This window comes from Musa acuminata, chromosome BXJ3-5 (assembly GCF_036884655.1).
Source record: "Musa acuminata AAA Group cultivar baxijiao chromosome BXJ3-5, Cavendish_Baxijiao_AAA, whole genome shotgun sequence".
Lineage (NCBI taxonomy): Eukaryota > Viridiplantae > Streptophyta > Magnoliopsida > Zingiberales > Musaceae > Musa > Musa acuminata.
The window spans coordinates 5,994,027-6,019,993 of record NC_088353.1 but is presented as its reverse complement, the minus strand read 5'-3'; the positions used below and the strand labels follow the sequence as shown (position 1 = coordinate 6,019,993).

The 25,967-nt window shown below is 37.9% G+C and overlaps 1 protein-coding gene across 3 annotated transcripts; it reads right to left on the bottom strand.

Moving 5' to 3' along the window:
- Positions 1 to 120: 120 nt before the first annotated feature.
- On the bottom strand, positions 121 to 25,967 carry LOC135638286 (formin-like protein 3). 3 transcript variants are annotated; one of them, XM_065151348.1, is made up of 20 exons: positions 25,712 to 25,966; positions 23,449 to 23,678; positions 22,674 to 23,374; positions 22,367 to 22,588; positions 21,819 to 22,248; positions 20,387 to 21,746; positions 19,889 to 20,018; positions 17,076 to 17,147; positions 14,478 to 14,576; positions 7,766 to 7,807; positions 7,607 to 7,687; positions 7,468 to 7,518; positions 7,306 to 7,387; positions 7,140 to 7,234; positions 5,964 to 6,035; positions 5,719 to 5,835; positions 4,011 to 4,079; positions 3,859 to 3,925; positions 1,615 to 1,996; positions 121 to 444 (listed from the first exon to the last, which is right to left on the bottom strand). In XM_065151348.1, exons 2-19 carry the CDS (start codon positions 23,519 to 23,521, stop codon positions 1,857 to 1,859), a joined length of 3,903 nt encoding a protein of 1,300 aa, XP_065007420.1. In that variant the 5' UTR covers positions 23,522 to 23,678; positions 25,712 to 25,966; the 3' UTR covers positions 121 to 444; positions 1,615 to 1,856. The 3 variants fall into 3 exon arrangements, with proteins under 3 accessions (XP_065007420.1, XP_065007421.1, XP_065007422.1); XM_065151350.1 differs by lacking the exons at positions 121 to 444; positions 1,615 to 1,996; positions 3,859 to 3,925; positions 4,011 to 4,079 and having other exon boundaries at positions 5,751 to 5,835; positions 5,964 to 6,025; positions 25,712 to 25,967; XM_065151349.1 differs by lacking the exons at positions 7,140 to 7,234; positions 7,306 to 7,387; positions 7,468 to 7,518; positions 7,607 to 7,687; positions 7,766 to 7,807 and having other exon boundaries at positions 25,712 to 25,967.

The following is a 25,967-nucleotide window of genomic DNA, read 5'->3' as shown; positions in this document are numbered from 1 at the left end:
TCCTAATCTGAGGAAATCATGATGCTGGGAATATTGCCGTAGGCTTTTTTAGAGTCAGATCACAGAGCAAATGAGGAGCTATAAAAAAACACAATGCTCATACCTTGGAAAAGCAAGATGTTGATCAAAGAACCCGAAATATTGCATTGATCAAATAAGTCTATGCATTCAATAAAAAAGAAAAAGACGGCGGCATGTTGTTGAATGCAGCTGCTACGGGGCATCAAACCCCAAACTCCTCGCACGCCCTTGACTAGACTAGAGCTGTATGATCAACTGTTTACATGTAAATCACCTAGCTATAGCCGAAGAAGGACCAGTGGGGATCGGCACGACGGCTATACAACTCCGGCATACCACTTGTATAACGATTATAACATCCGATCAGGCTCAGAAGAGACGTCCAGTGCATTCGACGCTTCGCTTTGCTTCACTTGAACCACTCTGCCAAACAACAAGGCAAGTCAGATAAAAAACACGGAAAGCAGATGTATTCAATTTGAAATTGCTTCTTTTTTTCTACGCCCTCGAGACTATGAGACAACAAGAACTTCAAATGCAAATGTATAATTGCATCCCATCATCATATATTTCCATGGTAATGGTTCATTCAAGGCGATCCTTAAGATGCAACAAATTGCTACAGTTGACAGACTTGGGTCAAATTTTGAGTTTTTATCACAACCAGAAGTAGAACAAACAGATATGTAATATGGCATATATAAACAAAACATAATCAGCATCAATAGGTTTCAAATGCACAATAGCAAACAGTTTTGCTTATGAAAGCATTACAACATAACTACTAAATTGATTAGCAGATACACAATAATTTCATTCTGACAAACTAGCAAGCTTATATGCCTATATGTACCATGTACAAAATCACAAACAGAAACAAAATCACAAACAGAAAAGATTATCTGCAAAGCATTTTAACTGATGGCCTCTGCGAGTAGAAAATCCACAGTACTTGTGCATTCCATAATCCAGAGATTCTCTTCGTCAGATGTATTTTGCTATGTATACCGAAGGGTTGTCCTAAAATCAAGCTGTACGGTACTCTTAATGGTTACTGCATAATTCCCAATATGTTACACAAAGCAAAGAAAACAGTGAGAGGAGCTGAATATACATGTATGTTCCAGATAGTACAAGATGCATGTTTGCACTAATAAAAGATCACAAGCAACAAATTGTGAACCATGAACGAGCAGTGCACATGTCACTATGCAAGTGCAGCAACACATTTGGTTATGAACTCCATAGAAGCAAAGATACAGTGTTAATGTAGAGCTAGTAATCAACAGAGAGGCAGAATTATAAGCAATCAGTTATCATTGCCAATAGAGCAATACATGACCTAAAAGGCTTCTTTTAAATGTAGCATCTTGCTAAGCCAGAAAAACCAAAAGAATGAATCCCAACCATAGGGCTGTTAATGACCCAAGGCTTCTTTTTCAGGTAGCCAAACCAGAACAACAACCCCCCTCATCCCAACACTCTAGGTCAGCTGCATGGATCCTCAGAATGCTAACCTCAATTTGGAAAACACATGCCAACATTTGTAAGTATTCTTCAGAATGCTAACCTCAACTCACAAAAAGGTCTTACCATAAATTGTGGAAGGAGCATGCACAGTACAAGATTATCAGCCTTTACAAGAGCTAAATCTTTGGCTTAAAGCATTTGACAGCCTTCATAAACATCCTCAACGGGGAACGGGCCTTGGAAGACAACAGTTCCAATTTTGTGATAAGATGAAATTGGTTAACCTTACACAACATTTCCTCTGGTTCTGTTTGCAGCAATAATCAGATGTTTTCAAGCTCAGGGAGCCCAAATGAAGTATAAACTCAGTCCCTTTTGGTAGCAGTATTTGATCTTTCTTTTGATGCCTCCTTTACTATTTTCTTTTTCTCAGCTTCAGCATTTCTTGCATTCTCTTCACGCGATTTATTGAACATATTGACAAAGACCACCAATATTGATGTGACTGCAGAAGATGAAAATTAGTGCAAAAGTCAAGAGATAAACCTTTATAAACAAGCATTGTTTAAAAGACAAACAATTGACTGTGTATCTCATCACAGGTGAGAAGTGGAAGTCATGTTTTGTCGATTGAAATAGAGCCAAATGTACCCAAAAAGATTGCTGATGCCTTGGAGAAAAGCTATTAAGATCTACAATTATAGCTATTCTTCCTCGCTACATTATGCTACTTAATGCTTCAGAAACAATGAGAACAACTATGAAATTTGCAAGGATCCCAATTAAAACAATGAGAGCAACTATGGAATTTGCAAGGATTCCACAGACAATTATGATAGCAGGAATTTGACTAGTGATTATTTCCAAGTTCACCACTTTTCTATCTGAGTGACTAAAAGCCCGAAAAGTTCACATACTAAAATAGGTGGTCAGTTAAACAAAATTGCCTTATAAATGTATAGAAAAAGTTATTTTCTAGAACTATGAGGATTTTACCATACATAAATATAGATTTAAAATACAAAATTAAGTCATTAACATAAAGAAATGCTCCTATATAGTGAATACAACAAAATAGGCAGTGGTTACTGCATCTTAGCACTCATCACCAAGGATAAAATGAAGTTATTGGCCTCCAGATATTGTCTTTACCCAGCTTAAAAGACTGCTCAGCCATAATATATTGATGTCTCTTCGAAAGTCTTTCTCTATATCACCAAATCACTGAACAATTTTCGGTGCAAGTTGGTATTCCAAAGACTACGTAGGGATGCACTTTTTTCTTAGGAGTCAAAGTTTGATATTACTAACTTGTATACAGTTGATGCGAGGATCATTTGTCTCCATTATCGATGTTGTATATCCAAAAAGCATCTTAGTAAATGAAACAATTATTTTTCATTATGTTTTCTTACATTTACAACTAGCTGCAAATATTCTCTATGGGTTCTACGTAGATAGGATTAGCAGCTATAATAAAACTATCCTAGAAATTAAATTTTACAAAAGATATGATCAACATTAATTGACATTGAAACCTTGTGAAAATAACATGTTGACATCACCTAAATCAGACTTACAATATTCTGCATCAGCCATCAGCATCACGTGAGGCCGGTTTATTCATCATCAGATTTGTGTTCAAAATCAAAACAAACTTTGCATAGATATTATCCAATTTGAAAACCAAATGAAGTCAAATTATTGTCTCACACTGCATGATGTATAGGGAGTTGCAATGGCACAAAGCAGTCACTTCAACAGTACAGCAATATATTGTCTTTCCAACAAGCAGAAAAAGCCATACTACCAGCACAACTGATAGGCCAACCAATTGCAGAACAGTTATATTTCATATTCTCATAGAAGATTTGTGAAGTAGTACGTAATATCATTAATAGAGTAACGATTAATCTGTGCCTGTGAGAGTTATACTACTTGCAGTTTAAAGAGAGAAATATTTCCATCCATCAAGTGTTCTTCATTGTTAGTTTGACATCTAGTGTCTGGGGTACCATAGGGGGACAAAAAGTTGTGAAATGACCAATAATAATTAAGCTCTCAATGTACAGTAAGAATCATATTCTACAGTCCAACCATGTGTCATCACCTCATCGATCGGGGTTCAAGGGGATTAAATATTCAAAATTTTGGTGCTCAACATTATGCTGAAGAAAGAACTAGATACTACGATGTTCAGAAACATATTCATATACAGTAAAGATAACTAATTTCAATATGTAAAGCATGATCATAGTACAACAGTCTTGTTCCCATATTTATAATTATCTTAGTCAGCAATTAAAGTAATGAAAAAATGGAAAAACGAGAAGCAAAAAGAATTTGAGCAGGTCACTTATAGATAACCTTGTTCGAATGGACAACGAGCTGGATCTTCGCCAAAATACTGAGATAAAGAATCTGCATTTCTTCCCTGAAACAATATAATATTTAGGAGAATCAAAATTGAAAGAACCTACCAATTGATTACAATCAAACAATTAACAAAAATAACTCACCACTTCAGAATATAATGATGTCAGGGACCTAACATCAGCTTCAGCAGTATGAAGGAAACCTTTCAAGGCCTAAAAATGCGATAATGGGATTTTCAGAACATGTGTTCAACTTGTCACATATAATTCACAAGAATGTCTGGCAGAACAGAAGGACGAAACAAAATGGAAAAGGACAATGCAGTTCCTAGAACAGGCCACTTATGAGCCAAGTCATAACTGTTAAGAATCCTAACAATTGGTTATTTGCTTCAATAGGTAGGAAGCCCAGAAAACAAAGGGTAGAAGCACAAATGCAAAAGTCAGAAATCTGCATCATTTCAGACAGAGATCATAAACAACTTTTAAAAATTCCATGATTCAATAATCATTAACTAGTATAAATACATTGGAACGAAGTCTCATGCACCATGTCATTATACGGTTTAGGGCTATGATATTATGAGATTATACATGTTTTTAGAAATATGGTTGCATTAAACTTTTTACTTCAGTTTTAACCATTAAGTTTCATTTGTGTAGCATACACCAAACCAAAACCCTAAAATCAATCATTTATAGAATGTTAAAATAATACTAGCAGGTACCATATGAGTCAGCTCCATAATGAATGCAACAGTGCAAGCAAGAATGAAAATTTTTGGTACCCTGAAGTTTCAAATGAAGTTATTGAAGGCTCAAGGCATATACTCAAGGTATCAAGATCACTAGAGCCTGGTCACAATACAAACTATGTTACATTGACCCTCCCAAAATCCCGTATGGACAAGAGCCTTGTGGATTTAGCAGCCTTTTTCTTATGTTGCCCAGGATCTGCTTTAGATTTCTTAATTTTGTAAAGAGATCAGATTTAGAAGAAACTAATAATGAAAATTATACTAGTGTAATCCTTAATAAAAGATGGCCAATGACTGTTTTGTTGAGAATCTCCTTGAATTAATTTGCACATTGGTTCACTTTGACCAAAAATGGAGTCATAGATTCCATAGTCAATTATACCAGTACCTGTCAATGCAGTGGAATTTTCACTGGTCTGACAGCTAACCAGTACAAAGATCGGGCAATTTGTGTTGTTTGCAATCCCGTTATCTTGCTCTTTTTGTTAGTGAAGGTAGCATATTACAGCTTGTTTGCCTTTCTAATTTTTTCTACTCTATTTGTATGTCAACTATACATGAACCTTGCAAACATATATCGTTTGGGTGGTGCACATTTTAGACAATCCCATTTAAGGATGTGACAAAGCATTATGCTTCCCAGTTCCTATATCCTCCACACACAACACACACACCCCTCTCCCCTCTCACCCCCCATCTTTTCTTTTTCTTCCTCTTCTTCGGTTGCTCTGCTTCAACCTGCCAACTCCTCTCCAGCACCACCGCTCCTCCTATGCCTCTTACACCTACTCCCCTCTCACTTTCACTTTCCTCTCTGTGCTGGTCCATCCAGTACTAACCTAAACCATTATTCAGCATACTGTACAACAATAGTCCTATGCTGGTTCGGCTGACAATTCTATCATTATCAGACAATATTTTAACCTATACATGGAGTAATTCTACTGTTTGAAATATCTACAAAATTACATTGGCCTCAAAAAACAGTGGTCTCTCCATGACCCGAATATCTGGACTAATATTTTTCACAAACTAATTAGAAAATAGAAACATAAGAAAACAGTCATGTGAGCTCTCGCTCATATATTATATACCATTCTAAAGCCCACGGAGATATCACCATCACTTTCTGATGCAGTGAGCTCTTGCTCAACCTTTTCAAGACCCTTACTCACAGCTTGCATCTCTTCTGCTACCAATTTCAATTGAATCTGGTTTTAGTTAAAAAAAAAAAAGAAGAAGAGTTACTACAAAAGAATCTAGGATCATAAACACTAAAACCATTTATTGCAAGGTCACAAAAACAAGAACTTCTTACCAAAGTGCAATATGGTCATACCTTGGAGGCTGCTTCCAAATGAATCAAGTCCTTATCAAAATCAAGCAACTCTGGCATTTTCTCTGCAAGGAGCTACATATGATATCAAAATTTTAAGTTAAGTGCCATGAATTTGCTTCTTCCTTAACAGAATTGGAATTCCTGAATATGTTAAAGAACTGGATGAAAGAAGTCAAATTTCATTTGAGTTCTACCATTGGCAGGCAAAATTAAATTAAATAACAGCAAACATCACAATCAAAATTATTGTAAGACCTGTTATTGCACAACCTATGATATGATCTTAGTAGGAAAGGTATCAAAAATGCCAGACATACCAGCTTAGTCATGTTGTAACAAGTTATTACAGATAACCACTAAGAAGTTTACCAATAACTCAAATATAATGCATTTGAAAATATATGCATTGCATGCACCTAACTGAGCAATCATTACGGTACCTGGAGAAAAAATGACCTCAGAAACTAGTGACCTAAGTGATGTAATGTTAACTACATAAAACAAAATCAAAATTATATTATTGTAAAAAAAAAACACATAATACTCAACAGAAAGTTTAGTGGTGAGCGGTGCGCAGAAATAAGGTAGGCAACGATGGCAGAAATGGGCTACGCATGTTGAGATGGCCAAATCATGAGCACTAATTGAATCAGCAGAAGTTGTCTATTTTTTTTTTTAATTAGACAGGGCTGGACCACTCGAAATGAGGATGGTCTATGTATCAGTCCATGTCCAAACCGGTAAATACCGATCGGTACCGACTGGTCTGAGCAAAATTGCAATCCTTGATTGTTAAAACAAAGAGCTGATGCAAAAGGGAATTGGGCAATCTACTAAAAAAAGCTAAAAATTTTCTAGCCATAAATTGAAAATTTTCATTGACAAAATCATCTCAGATTTCAATTGCAAATCCTGGTGAAACTTGGTAGGTACATTAAAAACTTACTCCACAAGTTTGTTATAACATAGACAATCTCATAATAATGAACTCAACGAAAGGAAAAACATTAGAAATTGGATGCAAAGGCAGATATTTTCCAACAAAGTTGGGTCAAATCATTTAAAGATAAAAGGCTAATAGGCAACCATTGTAAGCAATTTAAATTTTTTGTACCAATCAGACAGATCATATTTATGTTACGTTAGTAAGAAAGACATCGAATTTTAAGTAAATACCTTGCATAAATAATGCATCAAGGTCATTTTATTATTTCTCGCACGAGTATCTGATAATTTAAGAAGGCTATCTAGCCTAAATCCCACAGCAGAGCCTGTCAAAAAAAGAAAGTAAATCTCCATTGACAGTAAAAATCATCGAGGGGGTTTAGCATTGGAACATTACCTCGAGCAGTGCCCTGATTTAATGCATTTCCTAATGTAAGAATAGTCTGCATTACTTGCCGCAACTTCAAAGACTCTTTTACCTATGATGCAGAATAATACCTCAATCCAACATAATAAAAAACAGCACTCTTAATTTCATGACTGCTAGAATTAAACCTACCTCTCTAGATGCATCATTGATTGCATTCAAGTTTGTTCGCAACTCGTTCACCTGTTGTTTATAAACAGTGTTATGCTCGTGATAGAACAAAAATATTATGCCGTGGCAGCAAATCTGGGAAGACAATAGAGAAACCAACCTGAGTGGAAAAGGTAATTCTAAAAGAGAAAACTCTTAATTTGGACTCCACTCGAGGGACCTTCATCAGCTCCAGAAAGAACTAGAAAAATTATTGATGAGCTGTACTTAGTAACCATGAAAATTGGGATAGAACATGTGTGCTTGGGTCTTTGCAAACCTGCTCACATCTCCCTAGCATTTCTTTATTGCCAGTGTAGTTCTGAGAAATTAAGAAAAATGAAAAAAATGGAAAAAAAATGGAAGCATGAGATTAACCAGCAAACATAAAGATAACAAAATAAAAAATTTCTAACTCACTTAGTCAATTCCAAAACATTGTAAAAGAACCATCTGGCAAAGTTATGAATTTATCAATGGCAAAATTAAGCTAACACAACCAACATGGCAGTAGCAGCATTAAAATCTTAAGTGAAACAAGAAACTAAAACTCAATGACATAAAGAGAAGTCGTAAAAATGGTACATGAAGTTAAGTGGTTGTGATGCCACATCTGATGGTTCTCTTTATAGCTCCAAAAGATTCTTATAGATGTCTAAGAAGTCAGAAGTTGTACTTTATTATGTATCAGGAGTGAATAGATTCATGGTTTGTTAGGACTCTAGCAAGGAGAATCCTAATTGAGAGGGACATTCATTTAAAACCTACCTAAGCCGACCCCTATTAAAGAGGTGAAGAGGCCGGCTAGGGTTAGGAGGTTGCTTCTTAGAGAAGAATTAGGAGTTGTAAAGGAATAGAAGTCTTGAGTAGAAGTCCTATTAGGAGTTTGTTAGAAGTAGGAATCTTGAGTAGGAGTCCTATTAGGAGTTAGGGTTTAGAAACCCTATAAATAGCCATGTATTCCTCCTCTTTTGATAAGCAATAAATGAATCTTTTCTGCAGCCTTTGAGCAGCAACTTGGAAGGAGGAACCCCTATAGAGTTCCAAGGAGGCCGATCCCCTAAAGAGATCAACCCCAAGTTTAGAATCTGCAAGGGTTCTAACACTTGGTATCAGAGCAGCGTTCTTGGCATCTCGCTGCCCTTCCACTGTCATCCATCAGCCCTCCACAACCGCCCAAAGCAATTCCCACAATTGCTTAAAAGATCGTCGTCGAATTCCGCCATCATCCCCACCATAGCGGATCATCCTTTGATCTCCCCGTGAATTGCAACAGGTTCTGGTTTCCTACCTTACTGCTGCTGCAATTTAGTTATCCTTATTCGAAAATCCAAAAAAAAAATTTGTTCCTATATTGCTACATAAACTTTTCGTCACAAAGTTTTCATCTCTACGACGAAAGATACATTGCAGAATTCCAGCCGCATAGCACCATATGTTTGATCTTGCTACTATGGTTTTTCTATCAAAATTTCTACGAAATTTTTATGACATCTTTGACACTTCCTAACAGCAGATTTCCCTTTGGTTTTTTTCAAAAAATTCTCAATATAAACCATTGATCTTTTACGTCTAATCTGCTATACTTGAAAATCTGCACTGTAAAATTTCAGCCGCATAGCATTGTTTGTTTGATCTTGATACAATATTTTTTCTATCCAAATCTCTATGAAATTTTTATGATAGCTTTGACACTTCCTAATAATGGATTTTCCTTTGGTTTTATCGAAAAATTCTCAATGTAAACTACTGATCTTTTATGTCCAATCTGCTACACTTGAAAATCTGTGCTGCAGAAAATTTCAATCGCATATTGTTGCCTTAACCCATCTATTTGCAATCTTTTTTTAATGAAATTTCTTATACACTTCATAAATCATCTTTACTTCAATCTAAGATTGATCTATAGAGGAATTCATCTCGAAAACTGATTTTGTGTTTCTGTAAATTTTCGTCCCAAACCGTTGAAATTTTACGATAAGAATTCTGCTATCGCAGCTTGTACCAATTTCCTTGCTATTATATTGCCGAAATTTTCTTGATTAAAATAGAGATCCTTGTTGTCATATAAACTGTGATTTTGCTGTCAATTCCCTCCTCAAATCTCTCAAGTTTTTGGTGGAAATTTCATTGAGAAACTGCTATTTCTTCGATGACAATTCTACTCTTACAAGACAGCACATACTTGCTGCAACTTCCACTGATTTCTTTCAAACCTTTGCTACCATCTACCACAGATCCAAAACTTTCATCCACAGCCCTAAAACTCCACCAAACCACACCCTCAAGCTGCACCCAAAATAGCCACAAAACAAGCCTAAACCGTAGCCTACATCCACCAATCCACCAACCCTTTCGACCATCACCTCTCTCAACCAATACATGCCTTTAACCCGACAACAAAAGAGAGATCTTAACATCACAGATTTGGTGGCATATACTATGACATCTGAGGAGGTAATCAATGCTAAATTCGAAGCTTTCGAGGCGCGAATGGAGGATAAGATTCGGACGCTCTTTACCGAACTCAGATTGGGCCGACCACTAAGCCCGAAGAAATCACATCAAGAAGAGAGCTTTACCCAATCACACCAAGCCCGAAGATATGACTTCCAAGAGAGGGGAAGCTCTATGACCAACCCCAACTATTCATGCATGAGAGTGGACTTCCCTAGATGGGAAGAAGGAGACCCGATTGGTTGGATCTCGCGCGCGGAGCGATATTTTCGGTACCACAAAACCGCGGATGCATCTATGGTGAAAATTGCAGCTATACATCTTGAAGGGGATGTTATACAGTGGTTTGACTGGTTTGAACATACTTATGGAGTCCTTTCATGGCGATAATTCAAAGAAGGACTGCTGATCCGCTTCAAACCAACCGATTACGAAAATATTGACGGACAACTAGCAAAGATTCAACAAACCTCCACCATTCGGGAGTACCAAATCAGGTTTGAAAGGTTATCTAATCAAACTCATGATTGGTCTCAAAAACAACTATTGAGGACCTTCATTGAGGGCTTGAAGCCGGAGATTCAAGGAGAAGTTAAAGCGCGACAACCGTATACGCTTATGGCAGCCATCTCTTTCGCACGACATCAAGAAGAGCAATTGAACCATGAAGCTCGGAGGACTAGGGTCGCTCCTCAACCAACAATATTGAAGCCCTCAGCCCCCCCTACTGTCGACCAAGTCCCTACACCAAAGAGGTTAACAAGAGAAGAGCTTCGAGAGCGATATGCGAAGGGGTTATGTTGGCATTGCGACGAGCCGTGGAGCCGTGAGCATCGCTGTAGTAAAGGGAGACTTCTTATGATTGAACCAATAGAAGAAAAGGTCATTGAACATCCAGAAGAGAGCCTTGAACATGAAGAAGAAGATGCAGAAGAAGAGCCACAACCGACCGAAGTTACGGTACATGCACTAGCCGGCTACTCAAACCCGCAAACGATGAAAGTTGAAGGTCTTCTCAAACAGCAACCGATCATTATTCTTAACGACACGGGCAGTACTAATAACTTTCTAAACAGTAAGATTGCTGTCCAGATGGCCTTACCTATCGAGAATTGCAGCAGGTTTGATGTTAAGGTCACCAATGGATGGATTTTGAAGTATGATCGTAGGCGCCCGCAAGTGAAACTATTGCTGATCATGAGGCCTTACCAAGAGATAATTGCATATTTCTTCCTTCTCCCTCTTGATGATAATGAGGTCATGCTCAAAATTAAATGGTTGACGACATTATGTGATATTTCTTGGAATTTTATGCAACTAATTATGAAATTTTACAGTAAGGAGAAACAAGTGATACTGAACGGGAAACATGGGGGCGACATAACGACGATTTGCACACAACAAATGGAGAAGGTTTTGCATAAAGCATGCAGCGGCTTTTTGGCACAACTTGAGTAGCAAACTAAGGGAGAGCCAATAGAATTTGAAGATCCAAACCTACTTCCTTTGCTTGCTGAATTTTCAGATATATTTGACGAACCGCACAACCTACCTCTTTCCCGTCGGTATGATCATTATTTAACGATTCTTTCAGGCAAACCTCCAGCAAATACTCGGCCATATCAGTATCTACATCTCCAGAAGGATGAAATAGAAAGGATTATAAAAGAGATGCTCGAAACAGGAGTTATTCGGTCAAGTTGCAACCTCTACTCTTCACCAGTGCTACTTATACGTAAGAAGGACGAAACATGGCAAATATGCGTTGATTATCGAGCTCTCAATGGCATAACCATCAAGGATAAATACCCTATTCCAGTAGTAGATGAATTGCTAGATGAAAGGGAGCACAAATCTTCACAAAGCTGGACCTTTGATCCGGGTATCATCAAATATGAGTGTACGAAGAAGTCATATCGAAAACCGCCTTTCGAATACACAACAGCCACTACGAATTTTTGCTTTCATCAACAAAAGGTGGAATATCTTGGGCATATCATATCAGAGAAAGGTGTGACGGTGAACCCCTTCAAAATTGGAGCAATGCAAAACTGGCCTACCCCAAGGAACATAAAATTGCTACATGACTTTCTGGGTTTAACAGGCTACTACCGTAAGTTCGTGAAAAACTATAGAAAGATCAGTACACCACTCACTTCTTTAATGAAAAATGATACCTTCCAATGGTCGGACAAAGCCTCCGCTGCCTTCGACAAACTTAAGGCAGCCATGACGACGATGCGGGTGCTAGCGCTACCAGATTTCAACCGACCCTTCATCATTGAGGCCGATGCATCTGGAGACAGAATGGGAGATGTTCTCATGCAAGATGGTCGACCACTCACATACATTAGCAAGGCATTGTCTCCCCCCTATCAAAACATATTAACATATGATAAGGAGATGCTCGCCATTGTGCACGCAGCAACGAGGTGGAGATCGTACTTGATCAAGCGATGCTTTCAAATCAAGACCGACCATAAAAGCCTAAAATATCTCTTGGAGCAGAAGATATCTTCCCCCGAGCAACAAAAATGGGAAACAAAGGTTCTTGGATATGATTATGAAATAACTTACAAAAAGAGGAAAGAGAATGTTGTTGCAGATGCGCTTTTACGACTACCTAAGATCATAAAAAAATTGGAGGAAGCACCAAGCTCCGTGGCTTATTACAATTGGGACTCAAAAGAATTACACTATAAGGGACGCATTGTGCTTATGATAAATTCTACTTGCATCTTCACGAGCAGATTTTGGACAAGATTATTCCATATGCAGGGTACTAAATTGAAAAGGAGTACGGTATATCACCCACAAACCGATGGTCAGACGGAAGTTGTAAATAGGTGCTTGGAGACAGCCCAAAGTCACCCACCAAATATGACTACCCAATGAGAACTTCAGACCCAGCCAAGTGTCATTATTGATCGATGGATCGTAACTCGACGACGACGACCCACTACTGAAGTGCTAATACAATGGACGAACCTACTAACAGAAGATGCCACTTGGGAGAACTATTACGACTTAAAGATCAAATTCCCAAAATTCATGAATCGTCAGCCTCGAGGACAAGGCTGATTTGAAGAGAGCGGGTCTGTTAGGACTCTAGCTAGGAGAGTCCTAATTGAGAGGGACATTCATGTAAAACATACCTAAGTCGACCCCTATTAAAGATGTGAAGAGGTCGGCTAGGGTTAGGAGGTTGTTTCTTAGAGAAGAATTAGGAGTTGTAAAGGAATAAGAGTCTTGAGTAGAAGTCCTATTAGGAGTTTGTTAGAAGTAGGAATCTTGAGTATGAGTCCTATTAGGAGTTAGGGTTTAGAAACCCTATAAATAGCCATATATTCCTCCTCTTTTGATAAGCAATAGATGAATCTTTTCTGCAGCCTTTGAGCAGTAACTTGGAGGGAGGAACCCCTATAGAGTTCCAAGGAGGTCGATCCCCTAAAGAGATCAACCCCAAGTTTAGAATCTGCAAGGGTTCTAACACGGTTCCACTCAATTCAGGGAACAAGCTACATAATTGGCTATTATCACTTTGACAGGCTAGCACAATGCCAATAAATTATGGCTGCAAACTTCCATAGCATTCAAAAGCTTGATGAGTTCTATCAATTGAAGGTATGCCACCCTTGATATCCATCAGAAACATATAACGAGGCATAAACAGGGCAATCTGGTTTAGTGCTCTAGGAACAAACTTCTGATCGTGCATAAGGATATAACTAACAAACCAATCAGCAATCTGAATATGTAAAAAACCCGTGGAGCAGCAAATTTCCTTTATTAAATGAACCACTATGGAAGTGGCAACTCATTGGTTACAGGAGCCTAGAAGATGTCTCAAACATTGGTTACAACTTCGTGATAACCGATTATTGAGTTCTCTCATTCGGTAAACCTTAAGAAAAATCATATTAAAATGATAACTAGCACAACAACTCATACACATTCTCTGAACTTTATGGCTTCCAGTAAATTTTACAGCACGGGAAGTTGATCTACTGTGTCAGACGAAACTTATTTTGATGATTTAATTAGACCTAGATATAGCTTGTCATTGTGATATAAAAGAGTGATTGCATGCATAAGCAAAATGTGATAGGAAGTGTTTTATAGCTACATAATGGAAATCAATCTACCACCCAAGTAAAGCACACCCCTTTTCTTTATTGATAAAGATAAGCAATCTAAGCCCTTGAGGGATAAGATATTAGATAAACTAGGCTTTGGATAAGATTGTAGGAATCCTTATCTGTGAACATGACTCTGTTCTGGAAAAGGAAATAAGGTTAAAAAATCACATTAGAAAAATGAGAGACCACAAGCAAATAATTTTCTTAAAGTTGCACCCCTTTTCATAATTAAACCTCAAAAATCCTAAAAAATACTTTAGCTAATTAAACATATCAGCAGAAATGAAAATACAGTCAGATGCAAAGAAAAGGTACAGTTACTTGTAAAAATCTTCAAATTAAGCAAGACAATTATCCTCGAGCTCACAGCTCCCATAATTAAATTTGAGGCTTTACCTTTAACATTTCCATTTCTTCTTTTGTAGGACAAAATTTGATGAGATTCTCCACTTGGTCAATTTCCAAAACTGAGGTATCCAGAGCTAAAACTGCATGCTGGAGATAAAGAAGTTTAAGGAATTATGCACTAGAATTGATAGTTAATCATGCAACTAAGACCGAAAAAACAATTAACTTATATGTTTCCAGAGAACCCGACTTGTGGTTTGGTGAACTCTATGAGCTTCCACTTGAGGTAGGAAAAACCAATATCCATGTTTCAACTTGAAAACATTATAAAACACATGATTTATTAGAGTATGGACATAGGTGCCAGCAGAAACCTACATGTGGTGGAGTGAGCTAGCGGTGATCCACATAGTATGCATGTGAACCACATGTATCTCCTTAAACTTTTGCCATATACGGGAAGCCAGTGAGCAAGCCCTAATCAAGCTATACTTGATAAAGCAAGAAAATGATGACTGTAAGTTCTAAATTCTCAAAAAGGTCAATCCATCTTACACATACAACTTCTACACTGAAGATGATGACAATAAGCTTGTCCTACTTAATAACTTCCAGTCTACATTACCTTGCTACTAATTTACAAACCTCATCCAAAGCATAAAACACCACCAGCAAGTTATCAAGGAGCACATGAACCCTTATGGGATCATCCTGAGGTCATTGTACAACTCAGAAGCAAAAACATATTTCATAATGCCAAAAAGCCTATGTTCAGAACCAGTTGAACGAAAATGAGTGGCCAAATAAAACTGATACTACCCAGCTTCCTCAAATAATGAACTGTCACCATTACAATGAATATATTTTCAGGAAGTAACCAAAATTTTTGCGCCAATTAGCCACATCTAGCATAATGAATACATCAATTTCCTTAAATTGATGACAGCATAACTAAAACTTCAACACCAAGTAGTAGATAGACGACCTCCAAAGTAAAATAAACAAAGATATCATGAATCTTAACCATTATCTCCTATCAACATATACTGATGTCATAACAAATAATACATGGTTGCTGTAACCTACATAGCCAATAATGTGATAATAAAATTAAGAAGATTCTGGATGCTGAAAACTAATTAGGCAAATGCAACATGGCCATAATGATGAACAATAATCTAAACTCTTCGATGTCCTGAGCTGCTCTTGTACTCTGCACCAGCTATGAAGAGTGTGATGTATGACGGGTTAGAATTAAAATTATATTGGACACAGTGATATCACTAATCTTCACAGTTGAACACATCTAATTAATCCACATATCCAGTTATATGACACAACCTTCTAAGGGTAAATTGAATTGCACACAATTTCAGACATTTCTGTCTTCTTAGCATCTCTCTAACTAAATATAATTAATTATATAGTTTCATGTTCTATGACTAGCTAAACCCCACATTTTCTGACACTAGGTTTCCCCAGCTTATCTCCACCCTATGTGGCCGTCTACATGCAGTTAACACTGTTGTACTCCATCGGCATAGATGAATAGATTGACACAAAACAGGCAAAGGAGCCAACCTATGATACATGAAGACAAAATTTTATATCAAGTTTCTCAGTATTTTCTAAAAATGAGAACAAAAAAATACGTATCATTTTTTCAGCCAAATTACATACCACAAATGATAAGATTAGTGTGAACTAACTGTATATCCAGGTTCCAGTTCTCAAGAACATCTGCAGAAATCGAGATTTTTCAGGGCCAAGTAACTCCCACCCGAAGAATTGGTCAACAGCAATTCCTGAGCAAACTTAAAATCATCCCCAGAAGTCATATTTATCCTGCTGATGTTGAATGATTTGATAAAACTTAGCCTATTCATCAATCCCAGGCCAATCCTAAGCCAATTTTCACCAGAAATGTTTAATTTCTGTTTACCAAGATCTTAGACTTATCATGGCAATTCATGCCAATACTTGTACAATAATCCAGATCTGTCAAGGTGCAGACCAAAGAAAGCCATAACCAGCCAGTTCTTATTCAATAATCCGGTTCAACCAACCTACTTTAATTTCGATCCCAGATCCAATCTTGATCTTCAAAACCCTACTTAAAACAAATACATTAGATTGCGTCTGTTGTCTGATCCAATCCTCCAACTCATACAGTGAGCATGAATATTTGGATTATTTCCTATGATGTCTTTAAGATCTACTAAGAACCAAAGTTGATTTTTAAATTTTCATGCCAAGGGGAGTCAATACTGAAAAAAAATTAAATTTTACAGAATTAGTCCTTATCCTGAATTATGAATGGAAACTCAGAACAAAGCATTTCAGGAACTATATATGAAAGGAGAGGAAATGGAAATGATATAGTGAGGTTACCCCCTAGATATCAAAATTGGACTGAATGTACATTTATAAACATGAAGTCATACCACTAAAGAAAGCCAAACAAACATTGAACTTGCAAAAACTTAATTTATCGTAATAAATGAAACAAGACATGAAGAAATATAAAAGATCAGAGAAATTGTAATGTTATAGACTAACAATAAAATAGGTAAACAGTCACTCAAAGGCATATTACTAAAAAAAAAATACATATTACTAGATAAACAAGGAAAAAAAAGAACTCACAATCATATCAGGAAGCGGCATCTTGATTTTTGTAAGCATAATCTCACAATTATTTGCTCTACGCATGTCGATCTAGTAACAAAAGAGAGAGAAAAAAAAGATCCATCATCAAAGTTGTAACAAAAAATATGTTGTGGATTTAAGTGCCACCTCTATGCTATGTATGCAAACCATTGACTACTTACAGGAGATTCAAAAGGCATGAGATATGCCACATGGTTACATGTCATTATGTAAAATTTGATTAGTTGCAATGCAGATACTCTGCATTAACCATGCACGAGTGTTTATCATAATAGTATCATGAAGAACTGAGTAAAAGTGGAAAATGTAGCACCCTACTCTAGTAATACTCGTAAAAATGTGATATCAATAACATTTCCCTGTTAATTCATCTATTTTTGTAAAATAGCTGACAGTTTTTTTTAATGCAAAATGTCAACTGTACGAAAATGTCCATCAAAGAGAGCTAAGTGCCAAAGAAAGAACTGAAGATCAAAGGGAGCTATATAAAAGCAAGAAATCATTTTCTAAGTGTTATTAGGCAGTGCCATCAATTTTTGAAAATTTATCCATAGTCATGTCTCTTTTAGCAACAAACTTCCTTTTAACATAACAACAGTGTTAACCTACAAAAACCAATATAACATAGAAGATATCTTTAAAAAAAACAGAAGTTTCTTTTTGATAAGGGTAATTGAATACATTTAAACAAAGATTAAGATACAAGGCCACAATTCAGAATCAGAAAAGAAAATTTACAATTTGGGGGTGATGAAATGGTCAAAAAGATTAAGTAACTCAATGGAATTACAGAATTTACAATCATACTTATATAGACTAATTAGAAAATATTAAGATAATACAATTACTCAGTATATTGTAGAAGAAGCTAAAGACCTAGGCCTAATAACCATCATCTAAGCACATAGAGGAGTCATAAATACATGCATACACAGTATGCATAAACAAAGCACATATTTGTAAGTTGTAGTTGCATGTACCTCCTAATAAGGTTACCAATAGTTTTTGCAGGCTTCTAGAATTCCAGTCATCCTCTGCCTCTTCCAGTGGGGATAAGGCCTTTTTCAAGCCCCTTATCCTCAACAATGGTTATACATCAAAAGCTATCTAAAGTTGTCCAATTGCTATAGTCCACCTTGCCTAATAAAACAGTGTGCAACGAGAATGGTCTTGTAGCAATTTGAGAGAATTGTAGCCCCATTTGCAGTAGATATTCTCCTTGAAAATAGATGTATCAAATATATGGGCATTAGGCTTACACTTGGATACAGCTTAGCACAATTGTTTATTGGACAGTATACCTGGTATTGAACCAAATTATGCAAACATGCCTGTTGACCATACTCGTTGATCATCAGGCTAGTAAATACCAGTTTGTACCAACTGATGCAGTCGGTTTTAAAATCCTTGCTTGAGACACTTATTAGTGTACTTGACATTTTCACACTAATTGGAACTTCATATCTCTAGAATATATCCATATTCCATCCTAATTAAATTTTAATGACAGCCTTTTGTTGTATAGTTCCTGAACTTCTATCAACATCCCTGTTCTTCATCAGTTTGTTTAGTATTCAACAGTATGACACTAAGAATACTCAAACTTTAACCACATATTCTAGTTCCGTTCAGTTTCACTTTGTTGCAACTTCAAGTTTTACTGCCATTTTATAGATCAGGTGTTTAAGTAATAGAACATGTGATGTCCCTACCACAAATAGAACATGTCCCGACCACATAAAACTAAATTGTTCACATCAGGTATCCACCCAAGCGATGTTAGCATCAGATTATTCATTTTGACATCTGCATCAACATATTAAGTGCATGTTGACATAATTTTTTTTTTTTTTGCATATTTGTTTTACATTTTTAAATTTAGAACTCACACACGGATACATATATATTGATCTATTGGCACACATGTTTATGTAGTACATATTTGCATCAGTATATGTATTCACATATGCAAACATATAAAAATTTGCACGAGTACATGCATAAAGTAACGAAAATCCTACAACTAGATGAAGCTCATGCCCTATGGTTTATCTGCTGCTTTATGACCATGTGAGTTCTTTTCTAAATCCCTATGCAATATAAAGCCCCTATATTGTGTACATGCTTTTATACCCATAAATTTCAATGAGAAATACAAATAATGTTCTTTTTGTCAAAAGGAAAAACACAAAATTCAAGTGTGATCAGTTTCCACAAAATGAAAAGTTGGGTATAAGATTAATAGTCCAAAAAAACAAAAAAAAAACATTGTGGTTGAGAATTATTATAGAAAAAATATTTAAATGATTACATGTGATTCTGTTTTTGTTGCAGGGAATGCAATTTTGGCTCTGCACATGCCCAAATAATCCAAATGCAAATTTATACTTTCTATTGTGAACCATACACAATCATACATGTACATTCATCATGATTTTGGACGGCATGAACTGACAGACCTCATAAAACAACATAATCATAAAAAAAATTTTGTAGCTAAAACACAAAAATAGACACAACAGCCATGCTTTACACAGTTTTTAGCAATTTAAACAAATTTTCTAGGAAATATAATTTAAAATTAATATATTTGCAAATGGATCAAACAGCATTTCGTTCCTAAATTAATTCTTTAACCACGATGACTTCAATGATAGAGCAGCATGAAATAAAAATATGGAGAATGAAGTTGAAAGCAGTATTTAAAGCATTGTCTTCCATTGACATGTAGTGCCTTTCTTTAAGATCAAATAACTGTGAAATACCAAGGAAAAAAAAAAGTCAAGTACCAGGTGAACTATTTCAGGCTTGGTGGTGCTAGTACCACGTCGAGCTCCACTTTTATCCCGGCCACTCTCATGAGAAGCAGTTGTGGTTGAGAAAAGACTTTCTAGTTCAGAGAGATCTATCTCGGGAGCCCTATCAAGAAGGTTAAGAATACATGAGATTTCAAACTTGAGAAGAATCAGTTTGTTTACAGGGCAGATGATAAAGCAGCTCAACATATGCAAGTGAACCAAAATAATATCTATCTTTCAGGCCTTAATAATTAACTCATCAGAAGAATTTTGTGTTAGTCAAGATTCATCCCACCAAGACACTAAAGTTACAGTAAGTACAGAACCCTTACCACTGCAAACATATATAAAACCTAGAGTACATTTATATGGTTGGAACAAATATGTTGAATAAGGTTAAAACAACATTCAGGCCTTTGGATTATTGTCGTGGCCACCAGGCTTTTTAATAAATCATGGACTGTAATAGATTTTTTATCTGGCAGATACCTGGATTGATTTTCTTGCTTCTGAGAATCAGCCCAGAGACTTCCTTGCATTGCTCGTGTAACCTTCACCCAATGCAATGGCTTTAATGGAGTTTTCTTTGGTGGAATAGACTGCAAAGATCCACGACCCTTCCCTGAACTAGAAGCAATCAATCTACCTCTTCCTGATGCTGGAGCAGGGGGTGCTAATGTATTTAGATCTTTTAGTCCAGGAGGTTGTGGTGGCGCTGGCACTCCATGGCTTCCCCCTTGTAAGGGTGGTGGAAGGGGCACAAGTCCAGGAGGCTTCAGTGCTTGAGGAGGTGGTGGTGGAGGCATACCTTTGCTGCCAAACGACGGAGGAGGAGGTGGGCCTGGAGCATTTCCCCTTCCATTTTTCAATGGTGGAGGAGGTGGTTGTGGGACAGCATGAACAGTACCATGATCAATGTGACTTAAACTCGATGAAGGAGGCAGAGGTGGAGGCGGAGGTGGTGGGCTCCTATTAGATGCAGCAGTCACAGGAAATGAGGGAGGAGGGGAAAGGAAAGAACCCTTATTTGATTTAGTGCTAGGAGGTGGGGGTGGGGGTGGGGGTGGAGGTTGAGGAGGATTAGGAGGTGCATGACTTTTACCAGGTGTGGAGAAGGGACGTGGTGGAGGAGGCGGAGGAAGAGCGTTACCGGACATGGTGGAGAAAGGTGGTGGAGGAGAAGGTACTGAAGGACTCCTACTAGTTATGGTGGAAGGAGGCGGAGGAGGAGGTGGTGGTGGAGGACCTCTACCAGATATGGTGGAGGGAGGAGGAAGGGGAGACGGTGGTGGCGGTGGCGGTGGCGGTGGCGGTGGCGGTGGCGGCGGACCTCTGGTAGATGCTGCAAAGGGAGGCAGGTACGGAGCTGGTGGTTGTGGTGGCGGAGGAACTTTCCTAGATGTGGCATACAGAAGAGGAGGAGGAGGTGGTGGTGGTGGTGGTGGTGTTGGTGCAAGAGGAACTTTACTAGATGTGGTGGACAGAGGAGGTGGTGGTGGCGGTGGTGCTGGTGCTGGAGGACATCTAATGGATATGGTGGACCGAGGTGGAGGTGGTGGTGGGGGTTGTGGTGGAAGTGGCAGAGATTGACCATTTTTTCCTGTAGTAGAGATTGGTGCTGGCGGCAGTGGCGGAGGTGATGGTGGCAAAATAGAAACTTCAGATGAGGACGACAGTGGTGAGGGTTGTTGAGATTTGACCGTTGGTGAAGAGGGAGGGGGAGGGAGAGGTGGAGCAGCTTCTGGAACAAAATTAGGTGTTCCCAATCCTCCAAAAGTACCTTCAGAAGATGGAGGAAGGGAAGGTGGTGTAAGTACAGCATCAGTGGAGATATTTGACTGTGGTGAACCTGTTACACATTTTATAAGCATAATTTCTTATACTTTATCAGAAAGTACAAATATGTGAAAGATAAGGTCACCTGTTGAATCAGAATCTTGAGTAGCAGAATCAGCAAGTATGTTTTCCACATCCATACTGATACTTGAATGATGCTGAACTTTTTCACTGTCCACTGAAACAACAGAATCTGAAGTTACAGAATCTTTTTCCTCATCAGATTCTAAGGGCGACATTAGAGGTATCTGCAGCCCCACCTTACTTTGAAGCCTTGAAATCTCCTTGGCATCAGTTAAAATTAGCTTTTCGAGTTTTTCTTGCAATGCATTTGCTGATATTTGTTTGAGCAGCCAAAAGGCATCATCATCATTTCTCTCAAACCATTCAACACCACTGAAAAGTTCTTGCACCTTTTCAAAAGCTTCAATGGGCAATCCACCTTTCACTTCTCCATTTAAAATTGCAGTTGGAGCTCTAGGAGGAGAGATGTTCTCAGTTTCACCAAAAAGCACCTGATGTTGCACATATCAAGTACGAACAGGTGAACTAACAGTATCTATAGTTTCACGAGACAAAATAATATTGATTGTTGGAAATGCAGCTCTACTTGGTGAAATAGCCCACGTTTACCTCTGCTCGGAAACCCTTTGGAAACCGGTCCTTCGAATCCCAGAGTATATCCACATCATCAGAGTTCAGCATGAGAATGTTAGATCGAATGAAGGCAGTGTTGAACATGATACGGAACATCATTACTTCCCTATCTGGATCTAAATCAAGATGAACACATTCCAAAACAACATCTCCCTGAACTAAGCACTGTATATCAATTTTTATGACATCACAATCCTCCTGCAAAAACATGCAATCTCAACATGTTGCCATATAGAAATTCAAACTAATCGTGGCACATAAGTAAGCAACAAATATAACATACCTGCTGATAGTGCCGTAAAGATTTCTTCTTAGACATCGTGAAGAGTGTATTGCTCGAAAGATCATCCTTTTTATGAATATTATGTCCAAAAATACGGATTAGTGGCCTGCATCCGTTCTCTGAATCAAAGCTTGGAATGCCTCGAAGAATAAGGCAATCCAATGAAAGAGCCCGTTCCATGGGGGGCCATTCTGGTGTGATATTTCTTCTAGAAACATACTGCAAATAGCGTAGTTGAGATGGGAGTGGGTTCAATGGTGATAAAAGCTGTAAAAAACCTCTAGGGGCCTCCCGATGTACAATATCTAGAGTTTTTTGTTCAGTGCCATGCAATTTTCTAAAAGTCAAGAAACAAGCTAAAAGAAATGCTAACAATGGCCAACCCCCTCTTTCGCAATGGAGCAGTATAATGTTTTGGTTGTTCCGAAGAGACAACCAACTCTCTGAGACACGAAGGAAGTGATGAACAAGAGACAATGGAAGAAGTGGACAGCCTTCAAACTGTCGTGGATAATCAATTATGGTGACATCATACTTGCACAAAATTTCGGCGAACTGACTTCGTTTTTCTCCCTCTCTAAAATTGAACGCAAGGAAGGAAGAATCAGCATGCTCTTCATGAAGCTCAGTAACAATTTCATGCAAATAGATATGATATAGTCCATCTGGTACAACCTCAGTTGAGAAGCATGAATCAAAAACTGCACATGGTAACAATATCTTACATAAATATTTGAGAACATATATAAAATCAAAAGGTAAATTAGATACTTACCATAAACTCTGTCCACAAATTCTAGCAAACCATCAGGTGGCCTTTTGTAAAAGAACCTGCTAAAAAGGGACATCTTACAGAAGATATCGCTTCGACACCAAATGAGAGAAACTCAGATTGCAGGGTTTAAAGATTTTGTTATGCCAAAAATCTGTCCATTTTCCGGGTTATTCTGGACTCCAAACACCAATCACAAGCAAGCATTGTAGTAAGCATCGTCAATTTGATCCCTGGAGATAATAAGCAACCAGAAACTATAAATAAAGATTTAAATGCTCCAAACTTGACGAAGTTTATTACTTTGTACATGGTTCAATGGTGGAAAATAGTTGGAACGTTATGGCTTGTTGTTGTTCTTATTGTTTTAGATAATAAGAAATATATGTAAAATGTGTCAAATGGAGTCAGAATAACTGAGACAGTGTAAGATTTTTGAAGTTGGTGTAAGATTCAAGAAGTCAACTTTTGCAATCTTATTAGGATGAAAAAGCTTCCAAGCGATTGGCAAGCAACATTGGACATAATATGGATAACATAAAGAGAAGATCTAGTAAGAGCATGATGAATTTTGATCCTAGTGTTCCAAAAACACATGTAGTATTTCATACAGTTACAGAGCAAAGATGGCCATGATCATTTCACCACACAAACAAAAACCTTGAAACAAGAATGCTACACAAAAGTTAAGTTAATTAAGCAGCTCCAGACTCGCATTTATTTGAGGGCAGTATCAATAACACAATGAACATCCATTCATTATAACTCTGTTATGGTTTCTATAATAGCTTTTTAATGTCTTGTTCTACGTCTCTTTCTCCTGTTAATCATCGTTGACTTGCTTTGATTAATTGGTACATATAGGGGTGTTGTTTTTAACATGCCCATACCACCCTAAATGCTGTTATTCAAAATCCACATATTTCATATTCTATCTTTTCTAATAATTCAACAGATCCATCTTGCCATCTTCATCTCAACAAAACCATAATTTTGAGCACCACATGCCTTGCTTTGACAGTACATTATTGTCATTCAGATTATGACCCAGCAAAATCCAAGGTACATAATGCTAGGAAACCTATATTGTTAACACCCCAAATAGCTTCCCGTTTATCCATGGCATGCCATCTATAATGTTTCCTTTAAGTGGCAAACAAGTTTTCGTAAATGACTCTTACTTCATTATTACAGTGTTAGGAAAAGCTATCCCAGCAAGAATAGTTCTTCTGTAACAGGGCAAACACCCTAATTGATTGACAGGAAGACCAGGCATAACATTAGATGTCACTAGTCTAGAAGATTTACCTATGCTGCTCATAAAAAGGATCAAGAAAGAACTATAATGCAGGTTATAACAACAAGATGCTGAGAGTGTAGCTCAAGATGCAGCCATGAAGCAAGAATTTCTCTCATGATCACAAAAAGAAACAATTTCTTGAACAAAAAGAAGTGAACCCGCCAATATCACTGCATTCAACACTGATATAGAAAACTGCCTAACCAAGTAGCAGGAAAACCAGAAACTCACAACAGACATCACCCGGATATGAGGTTGCCTATGTCACCCTCAAAATAGAGGCAACAAAGAACACTCGCGCGTTACAGAAACTCAAAATGCAATCATGGAGCCAGAAATTTCTTCCATGATCGACAAAAAGGGAAAAAGTTATTGAACAAAAAGTAAACAACATCTTGAACCCGCCAATAGCTGTAAACAAAAGCAACAAGTTCCATTCCTATAACTATGCCCTAATCTTGATAATCCGCTCTTTCGTTGCCCTAGAGCCCTACAGCAGGAAACAATCTGCATTCCGCAGGCACGGGATGCTAGCTCTATAAACTAATTATCATCGAAAATGCCGATACAGTCAACAGGGCAAAAGCAATGCCCTTACCAAGTGACCGTGAGACATGACACTAACGTTAGGGATCACTGCTCTAGGAGATTACCTATGTGACGACCTAAAGAAGAGAACATTCATGCGTGGTTACAGAAACAAAATCCTCAGCTCAAAAACGCAATCGTAGAGCGGGACACCTATTTCGCGATCGACAAATAAAGGAACAAGTCCTTGAGCAAAAAAGAATCAATTTCTTTAACCCGCCATCAGCTCCAAAGAACAGCGCATTCAAGCCCAAGGATGGATGGCTTCGGCGTTCAAGAACCACCCAAATCTGGTCGTGTACGCCGACGGGACCCTCTCCAAGAACCGACAACAGCCAATCTGAACAATTACCGGTGGAAGAAGGGATCGATGCTTACCCTACACACAAAACCCCCCCAGCAGGTGGATCGACGAGATGGGGACGAAGAAGAAGGGCGTGGAGGCGGAGGGTTTGAATTCGAACTGTGGTGGGAAGCGAATTCGAACTGGCTGAAGAGCCTCCCTACCGCCGCTGCCGATGGTGTGTTCGCTCGCGTGAATCCCAACTGTTGAATGCCCAAAAAAGAGAAAGCGAGACCTGCCTTGTAAAAGGGTGGGTGTGTGTGTGGGTGTGGTCGTACGGTACACCGCCTG